General features: G+C 30.5%; 1 protein-coding gene across 1 annotated transcript; it reads right to left on the reverse strand.

Annotated features, from left to right (window-relative positions):
* Positions 1-1,647: 1,647 nt before the first annotated feature.
* On the reverse strand, positions 1,648-6,715 carry LOC107844520 (1-aminocyclopropane-1-carboxylate synthase 4). The gene is made up of 4 exons (XM_016688920.2): positions 6,461-6,715; positions 6,027-6,158; positions 5,324-5,484; positions 1,648-2,755 (listed from the first exon to the last, which is right to left on the reverse strand). Exons 1-4 carry the CDS (start codon positions 6,632-6,634, stop codon positions 1,855-1,857), a joined length of 1,368 nt encoding a protein of 455 aa, XP_016544406.1. The 5' UTR covers positions 6,635-6,715; the 3' UTR covers positions 1,648-1,854.
* Between the last annotated feature and the right edge of the window lie 4,039 nt (positions 6,716-10,754).

The following is a 10,754-nucleotide window of genomic DNA, read 5'->3' on the forward strand; positions in this document are numbered from 1 at the left end:
TCGCAATGTTTAAAATTTTATTGACCCGCTTTATATTTTATAAAAAAAATTTGGCATTAATTTTTTCCACATTTTTTTTTTCGATCTCTTGAAGTACCTAATATTGTGTCTTGAATTTTTTTTATCATTTCCCAACTTCATGAGGTCTCTTCATTTAAAAAAAAATTAAAAATTAAACTGAGGGAATAAGTGACCTCACGAGGTCTCTTATTTTCAACCTATTTATGAGATCTCTTTTTTTTTTGTCGCTTTTTACAGCTTTATTAGTAGTGAGAGCTTCCTAACAATAATTTATACCCTTAAATTTCCTTTGATGTCACCAAAAAAGATTCCTTTGCAGATTATTCAATTTTTTATTTATTAGCAAAATATAATAGAAGTTGAGAAAAAATAAAAAAACGATCAAATAAAAAAGAGAGATTGAGAAAAAAGGCAAGAAAAAAAATAAAGATTAAGAAAAAAATGAAGAATTAAAAAAATTGAGAAAAATAAAAATGAGAGGAAAATATTAAAAAAAAAGTTTGAGAAAAATGAGGGAAAAAAGAGAGAAATGATAAAAACCAAAAATAAAAAAATAAAGGTTGAGACAAATGAATTAAATACAAAAAAAATGAAGAAATAGATAATGTTTGAGAAAAAAGGAAAAAAATAAAGGTTGAGACAAATGAATTAAAACATGAAAATAAAATTAAAGAAAAAAATAAAAAAAGTGAAAATAATAAAAATCAAAATAGAATTTGAGAGACAAATGAGTATGAAAAGTTTAAAAATATTTGAGGTGTAGAGGGTAAAATTGTACTTGTACTATACTAAAACGAAGGCTAGTAAGACTTTTTTTATTTGGGTCAAAAATGCAAAGTCACCCACTATTGGACCTACAACATGTAATTTCCTGAATCAATATGAGAAAAGTAGAAAACCACCTAAATTCGTTGAGATATTTCATTTGGCCACTTTTAAAGGACAATTTGATGTATTAAAGTTCTCGCTAAGTGGAGAAAAAGGTCATACCATTTGAGCACTTTAAGCCATCAAAACATCGCACTTGCTGCATTTTCGTCAAAATTGGTTTCTTTTCTTTTCTTGGAAAAAAGTTGTGTCCTACCAAAAGAGAAAGAAAAGAGTTGTGGGTGTCAGAAATGGCATTGACTGCGTTCTAATGTGAATCCAGCTTCTTGAATTTGCTTCTCTAATTTCATTTTGTAGAAATTTTATACAATTTTTATTTTGATATTAATTGTACGAAGCTTTATATATCTTTTGGGTTTTGAATTGTTTCTGTTAAGCGTTCGTATGGCATTGAAATGGAGGTGAGGTTGTTAAAATTGCAAACAAGAGTTTGTAGTGACATTCACTCACTGTATGCAGTTTTAGATTGTCAAGTTAAATATTACATGCAAGTGAACAGATAAAAGATAGTACCAAAATTTTCCTTCGTGAATTCAGCAAAAGTACAAGTCTTTTCAGTCCGATGAGCTTGTGAATAATTAAACAACGTATATACAAAGCTAGCTAAATCAATTGCCTAGAATGACTTGACGACTGGCGAGATTATATGTTTCATTCTTTTTAGGGGAAATAAACATTTGCACTGATCAAATTAAACAATACTATAAGACAAATCATTGGGCATCTCCGGGGCACAAACATTTTTCATCTATTATTTATCACAAAAGAACAATGACAAACACTTCAATTTCTTCTCATTTTATACATTTCTAACTTTACTTGTATTAATTGTGTCTCCTCGCTCGAACAAGAGCCGAGCGAGGAAACAGAGAATTAAGAGACAACATATTCAAACTCATAACAGTTTTCATTGTACTTCTTTTGTTCGAGAAGTCAATTCGTAAATCATTCCTTTTTCACTAATGCGTTCTTGATGAGTCCCCTTTCGTTGACCTTGTTATTAGCATCCACAAACATTTGAATCCTAGAAAGGGCGATCTCCACAGTTTCATCATCGATATTCGCAAAACAGATTCGAAACCATCCTGCCTCAGGGCAATTAAAAGAAGATCCAGGTGAGACATTGAGCTTGGCGTTGCTTATGATCCGTTTCCATAGAGACAACTCAGCATCAAGTGTTGGTTCTTTCAGCAGCGGCCGCAAATCCGCCCAGCAATAAAGTCCTGCATTGCTTTTTAAGCACTTTATTCCGATTTCTTCGAGTCCGCCGGTGAATTTCTCATGCCTTTCCTCTAACCTCCTGGGGTTTTCAATGAGAAACTTTCCAATGAATTCATCATCAGACAGCATGGAAGCCAACAAATGTTGTGTCTGAGCGGAAACAAGACCAAAGCTCGACATTTTTCTAGCATTATTGACGACATCATCATTGAATGAATATACTATTCCCACTCGGAATCCAGGAAAACCCAGGTCTTTGGAAAGACTAGACACAATATGTACCAAATCTTTATTAATACGAATTTTGTCATCATTGATAATTTCAGCGACGCTGACGAATTCTGGAGCATCAAACACAGTGCCAGCATAGATTTCGTCGCAAACGAGATGGATGTTGTGTTCGTAAGTGAAGGTCAAGAGGTTTATCAGTGTCTCCCTGTCCAAAACGGTGCCTAATGGATTAGAAGGATTTGTCAAAATCAAGCCTTTGACTTTGATTTTTGTTTGTTGGGCTTTTTTATATGCCTCTTTGACATCTTCTATAGTAATCTTGAAATTGTTGGAGCTGTTGCATGAAATGGGTAGAAGCTCTACCCCAGTTCTCCACCTTAGGTCCCTATTGAATCTGCACTAATTTGCAAATATGGATCACTATATAAGATATGTTAACGTATATAACTTAAACTCTTATTAAGAAGCAAATACAAAATTAAAATGACGTTCCAATTTATGTAGCGCTTTTTGTTTTTTCGAGATCTAATTCGACTAATTTTTAAAGTTAAAATTAAAAAAAATGATAATAAGGTGATTTATTATTACATTACTGCATTGATATCATATACTCTCTCCGTTTCAAAATAACTGTATTGCTGAGCTATTTTTTAATGTCCAAAATAAATAAATTGTTCATTCTTCAAGAGACATGTTGGAGATTTCTTCTAATTTTACCCTTTAATTTAATGAGGTTCTTAAGTACTTAACATTTTCTATGAGAGTTATTTAAGAATAATTAAAAGGGTAATAGTGGAAAGTAACCTACAATATATGTCCTAAAAAAATGTCTTTAGGGATGTGTCATATCCCAACAATTCAATTATTTTGGAATAGACGAAGTATTTGGTTGTTCATGTGATGTAAGAAAAAAGATAGATGAAGCCAGAGGCGGATCCAGGATTTGGAAGTTCCAGGTGCCACCTTATTTTGAATAATAACGTATACTCTGTACGATATTTTAGGATAGTGAAATCAATGTTCACAAAGTAAACTATAATTATATATATCAACAAAAGTTGGTACAACATGAAGACTTGTCTAGTTGGTATTGTCAAGTATTTTGTTAGAAGAGTTCAAGGTTCTATTCTTCATAGCCACAACTTCTTTTTTAAAGAGAAAGCAGAAAGTATAGTGCTGGAGTAAAACCTATTATTTTCAATGTTTCGGGTAGAAGAATCTATATAAATGCAACAACAACTTCAACACTAGTTCATGTATAAACAAGAACACTTATGAAGTTCCTTAACACCTTCAACACAAGATTATAAATAATCTATCCAAGAAGTACGTTAAATTTCAAGAAAAAAAAAAAGATGAAACAGAATTTTTAAGATCAAGTCCCCCGACGAAGTTCCTTAACACCTTCAACACAAGATTATAAATAATCTATCCAAGAAGTATGTTAAATTTCAAGAAAAAAAAAATGAAACAGAATTTTTAAGCTCAAGTCCCCCGACTTCACGGAGTGTCCTTAAGGAATAATTCCTCTCACTGTACCCGAGGTTATAGAATCTTTCTCCCAGGATAAAATGATCTTCAATCCGAACAATAGGGGTACCTCAAATTGTTGGATTCAAAGAACTCACTCAACGATTTGATTGATCACACAGAATAGTTTTTTAAGACAAGAAGAGTTTGTATTTTTCAGAAAAAATTTTCGTACCAAAACCTTTGGATGAAAGCAGGTTTTTATAGCCATCAGGTGTCTCTTCTGAAAGGTGGCAATGGTTCACTTAAAAGGTGTAACCTTTCTGAAAAATGTTTCCGCCACTGTATGCATGCGTATAAATGGAGGATCAAAAATACAGAAAAAAAATTATTACGGTCAAATAAAATTTGTCCAAGCCAAAGCTGAAGCCAAACCGAGCGAGTGACCGACACCAACGGCGGCACGAGGCACCACCTTGTTCTTGCCTCACTATCCATGTGGAGTAAGTGCTTCTTATTATAAACACTTCAAAATCCCCTTCTCCCATCAATGTGGAAGAATTAGTGAACTTTCCCTTAAAAGAGTACACTTTCTATTTTGATGTCTCTCTTTCTCTCCACTATTTTTCCTCCATTTTCATTCACACTTTTCATACATATTGAACCCAACAAAACCCAGCCATTTCGACCACTAGCTTCTTTAATATTGTGGGTGCCAAGCGAGTTTCATTTGAGAAGTACGGATGCCGTGACACCCTAATCCTTTTATATAGATCCGCTCCTAGACAGAGCATAACTTCAAAAATATTAACAGGCACGCACTTTTTTATATTAGAGTAACAAAACTTGAGGTAGAAAATAAATCTACATTCTTTACCTTTAATATCTTAAAAGATGAATAGGAATTTATTGTGAACGGGCAAGAAAAAGTTGTAAAAGTAATAAGTGATAAATTCCATGGATTCGCAGGAATATGAGTTGGAGACGTACAACGTACTTTGGTCTTTGATAAGGAGTGAAAAGGTGGATTCATTTATGGAAGGTCAACATCAATAGATTTAGTGTCGAAATATACTCTCATCATAGTTCATTTCACTTTGCTCTTGCATGTCCATTTTAGTAAATCAACATAAATTTATTACTTCCTTTTTTTTTTTATACGCTTTTTTTTTTTTTTAGAGTACTCGATATAAATTTTTGCTAACATTCTAAGATATATTTCTTAATTAAATTGAAAAAAAAAATGGTAATTTATAAGTAGTATTTTTTTTATATAATTTTTTAATATCTAAATTTTAATTTAAAAAATTAAGTTAATTTAATCTATATTAGCTTTTAAAACATAATTAAATTGACTCACAAAAAATGAAAAAAAATCTATAAAATGAAATTTAGGGAATATCATTTTTCAATACTATCAATTTTATCCGGTGTAATTTATTTTTCAGAAACCCCAAATTTGAAATTGTGGCTGTGCTTTGGGGATACCTACCCAGGGTAATAGGGTGTGGGGACTAAAAAAGCATTTCCGGGATCAGCCAAACATCGGATGAGATTCTCGTTAGCTCCAGTAGCTCCACCAGCCATTACTACACGTTTTGGATCAAACTTAACCCTACCATTTCTTGTTTTTTCCATAAATTTTGCTATTCCCTGCACAAACAAAATAAGCTCATCAACATTTCTTTTAATTTCCTTTCTCTCAATAACGTCAAAGTAAAACAATTTGACACATCAAAAACAATCATAAATATGTTTTGACAAGTCCTTCATGTATGAAGGTTGGGATTAATATTTTGGTCCTTGATAAAAATAGTCCTTAATGAGTGAAAAATGTGAGAAGCAGAGAGGAAGGCAGAGCAAGCAAGAAGAAGAGAGTGATGAGCCAAAATGATGAACGTTTTGCATACATTAAGGATTATTACTATGAAGGACCAAAATTATATTCCAACCCTCATACATGAAGGACCATTATGGAGGAATGAATTACTAGTTCGATAATAGATCCCTCACCAATAAGGTGAAAGTTCTACTAGCCAACCAACGATGAGCTGCTAAGATCCCTTGTGAGATGTTCCAAGTAAATGTAAACTTACAAACTTGCTCATAGAGACTTTCACGGCCACTACAACGGAATTGTGTGTATATATAGTAGGAATAATAAATAATAATAAAAAATTAAGAGCAAAACTTACACTTGTGAATTCAGGCAAGCCATGATAATCCTGGAAGTTGGCAATTCTCCTAAAAGATTCAATCCCTTCAGTTGTGCAAATGGAAGCTTTTGGATTTCTCTTAATCCACTCTTCAATCTTGTAAACAGGAAGCTGCATGCCCAAAACAAAACCAAAAAAAACAGGTTCAGATAAGAATTATCTTATAAGTATCGAAAAGATATGACACTGAGTCTAACTCAACACTAAAGCTAGCTCATGAGGGAGAATTGCCAAAGTCCACGTAAGCATATCGCCACTCCATCGCCGAGCAATGTGGGAATTTTACCCACACCAACAAGTATACCAATCAAGTACCCAGTAAGCTACCCAAAACAGAACTTTTAACGTAAAATAATACATTATTTAAAGGAAATAACAAGAATAATACAGAGTGAAAAAGTAGCAAATTAGACCTGATTTTCAGCAAGACCCATTTGAATAACTCCATTGGGATTATTCATGAGGTGGAAAGGATCGTTATCATATGCTTTCCACCCATCAAAATATGGCGAGTTTTCGCCATGTTGTTCGTTAGTAACCAGCTTAGACAAAACTACATTATTGTTTTTACTCATCTTTGAACCCATTCTAATCCCCTGGAAATTTTGACGTACACAAGTGTGCAGTAATAATGGTTGGAAGCAAGGTGTTTTAGAGAATTTAGGGAAGACAATGAGTAAGATACTTTTTCTTGGTAGCAGAATGAGCAAGGTATTTATAGCAGATTTTTTCCTATATTCGATAAAAGAAATAGAAAAAAGATCTTATTTATTCTCCCCCGTCTCAAAATAATTCACCTGTTTCATTTTTTTAGAGTCAAGTTGATTAATTTTTAAAATTAAATTAAATTAAATTAATTAAATATTTTAAAATTAAAATTTAAATATCTAAAAACTACATGAAATTTATCATAAGTTGCAATATTTTTTTTTAATATAATTAAAAATATATCTTAAAATATTAATCAATATTTATATTATTTAGCTCTTTAAAAAAATGCCTGACTATTTTAAAATGGAACGATAATTAGTAGCTTAAATAGTAAGCAGGGAAACTGATAAGATCATAGAAGAAGTGTCTTCATTTTCCTCTTAACTTGATGACCGGTCAAATAAATCGGCTCTAGTTTTTGGTTATTTTTTTTTTTTGAAAGCTAATTATATAAGTACTTTTGGTGTTGTATATCCGATCAAGACTGAAATTTCTTTGCAACTTGATTTAAGACCCTTTTTAACTTCTTACCCACACACACTGATTAGTTAGAGAGAGGAATATTCGATCACGAATATAAGAATCCAGCCCAACTGGGAAAACCTAAAAAAAAAAAAGGGAAATATCCCTCACTAATGTGGTTCCGGAGTCTCCCGTTGTTGCATTGCATGCATGCGTGCATGACTTTTGCAGCCCTTTAATTAAGTATTGCTCAAGTGAAATGCTAGAATGTACCTCTCCTGTTTTTAAATATTTGTCACCATTTCTAAATTTACATGAACCAAAATGCTTGTCATAAATTAGAAGAAATATTAATATGATGTAAATAGGGATGTACATCGGTTGGTTCGGTTCGATTTTATGTGTTATTGATTCGATTTATCGATTTTCGATTTTTAAATATGTAAAATCAATAACCAACCAATAAGATATTTTCTTATCGATTTCGGTTTATCGGTTTTTGGTCCTTAACTATTCGGTTTTCGATTTAACCAATAAGAAAATATTCATAAAATAGAAATAGTAACAACTAACATAAAAAAATGAAAGCTTATTTACCGTCAAAATCCTACGCAATGCATTTTAGTTTATAAGAATCTTCAAACTTGAACTGAATGTTAGTTCGAAAAAAAACTAAATCCTAATTGTTGGAAGCTACAAAATACTTCAAGCTTTCTAATAGGATAATACCCGGCTTTATATTGTTCCTTTGTTGCCCTGAATAGATTAATACTTTGTGAATCACTGAATTGTGAATAAATAGTGCATATATATATATATATATATAGATAGATAGATATATAGATAGATAGATAGATAGATAGATAGAAGATACAAGTAATATAGATATTTATGTATATAACATAAATAAGGATAAAACAATAACTTAGTGTATCCTTATTGGGTTATCGGTAACTTAGTGAAACCAAACCGTTTACCCAATAAATTTTTTTATAAAACCAATATAAAACCATTAACCCAATAACCCAATACCATTTTTATCGGTTCGATTTATCGGTCGGTTTGGTTTTTGCACACCCCTAGATGTAAAGGACTTATAAATAAGGAAAATATTGTTAGAAAATTTAAATTTGGTACATTAATGTACAAAATATTCTATACTATCAAATAAAATTGTCATTGTAGTTGAAATATTTTTTCTAATTTTTTATTTTTTTTTCAATTTGTAAGCTATTTTTTTCCTTCCTAAATTGAATATTAGAACTTCCTGTATTCATCTAAATCAGATTTTCCACTCCCTATATGTTATCTTGAGTTAACTCCCTAAATAGTGCTTATGTTTTGAAAATTTTCTTCAAATATCACTTATGTTTTATTTAGGACTACAATATCACTCAATTATTACTATTTTTCTCAAAAAATACTTAACACCTCAAAAACCTTCGTCTCTCTTAGTTACCATGTCATGTCATTAAAACTTTTTCGCTAAAAATAGTAGACCTATTTAATTCATCAAACTCATTTAATCAAACTATAAATATATATATATTTTTTAAAATGCATTAGTTTATCAAAAAAAAAAATACTTAAAAAAACTTTATCGATACTAAAACTTGACATATATTTTTTCAAGGTTATTTTTCTGAATGATCACTCAGATTTTTTGAATTGCCTTCAAAAATTACTTATGTTTTTATAGAGATAAATATGACTCAATTATCATTATTATTCTCAAAAAAACAAAAAAAAATATCTCATACATCTCTATCTCTTCTAATTGGTGGGCCGTATCATTAAATTATTTTTTTAATAATAGACCTATTTAACTTATCAAACTTATTTAGTTAAAATTATAGTCTTATTTTTTCTTAAGAAAAATATTAATTTATTAAGAAGAAATTTTCATGCTTAGCAATCTTTTACCATTACTTAAATTTTCTATTTTTTCTAAAGTTATTTTCTTGGATTGTTATCTATGTTTTTGAAGTCGCTTATAAAAATCATATTTATTTTTGCTAAGATAATAATATCACTCAACTATCAATATTTTTCTCAATAAATCACTAAATACCTCAAAAGTCTCATCCTCTTCTAATTAGCATGTCATATGAGTAAACCATTATTTAAAAAATATTAATAAACATATTAACTCATCAAACTCATTTAACCAAAATTATAATCTTATATTTTAAAACAAAATACATTAATTTATTAAGAAGAATTTTTCATACTTAGTTATTTATACTTTTTTTTTTAGTTATTTTTCTAGATGATCATTCAGGTTTATATATGTAACTGCCTACAATGATCATTTGTTTTCTAAAGAAAATAATATCACTAAATTAAATAGGTTATCTAGAGATTTTAATTTGCATGTAAATTAATATGGTAAAGGTTAAGTGTGGTAAAAAATTTCTAAACATAAAAATTAAACTAATGCATTTTTTTTAAAAGAATAAAGTTATAATTTTGGTTAAATTAGTTTGATGAATTAAATAATTCATTATTTAAAAATGTGATTTTAATGACATGATAAAATACGGTGTGAAAATTAGAAGTCCAGAAAAGTTACTTCTTGCAAGTTGCAAATTTAATATCATTTGAGGTGTGAAGAACTGTTTCATTAATTTTGATGATTTTGTTGATTTTGTTGATAGAGAAACATGGAAAAGTTGGATTTGATTTACGATTAGGATTCTAGTTTTAATATGTTTTCGTAAATTTTAAATTTTATAAATTTGTTGGTAATTATTTAATTTACCTAATGATGTAAAATATTTTGTACATTAACGATGCATCAAACTTAAACTCATATACTTTCTAGTAAATATTTTTGTTAAGGAATGTGCAAAGTAAAACTTGACAAGTACTATTTAAGAGTGGAAGGAGTATTGTTACCGAAAGGATTCGAGAGAGCAAATTTTATTAGTGTATTGATTCACGCATATACAATGGTGTATACAACTATAATATAAGAGACTTAAACTAAGAGGACTTAATAGAAGTTATCACGTAAGTAGTTGAAGCTAAATCTTCTATACAGATAATATTATCTCTTAGTAGTTATTCTAACATTCCCCTTCAAGCGCAACTGTGAGTCAATGACAACATGCTTATTACGAAGAAATAGAAAACGTTGAACCGATAAACTCTTTGTCAATGTACCAGCTACCTGATCAAGGGAGCTAATATAACCAACCTCAAGGTCCTTTGAACAAACCTTCTCTCACAAAATAACAACAGTCTAACTCAATGTGCTTTGTACGAGCATAAAATACAGAATTTACAGCGAGATATGTAGCTGATAAATTATCACACCATAGCTTCGGAGTAGCTGGCAAAGGTATATTCAATTTTTAGAGAAGATACTGGAGCCAAGTAATTTCAGCAGTAGCTGCAGCTAAGCCCCGATACTCAGATTCGGTGCTAGAGCGAGCAACTACGTTCTATTTCATCGAGCACAAAGAAATCAAGTTGGGACTAAGCTATATGCACTATTCATGCGTAGAACCTCTAATCATCAGGGCAACTAGC

The sequence above is a fragment of the Capsicum annuum genome, chromosome 5, assembly GCF_002878395.1.
Source record: "Capsicum annuum cultivar UCD-10X-F1 chromosome 5, UCD10Xv1.1, whole genome shotgun sequence".
Classification (NCBI taxonomy): Eukaryota; Viridiplantae; Streptophyta; class Magnoliopsida; order Solanales; family Solanaceae; genus Capsicum; species Capsicum annuum.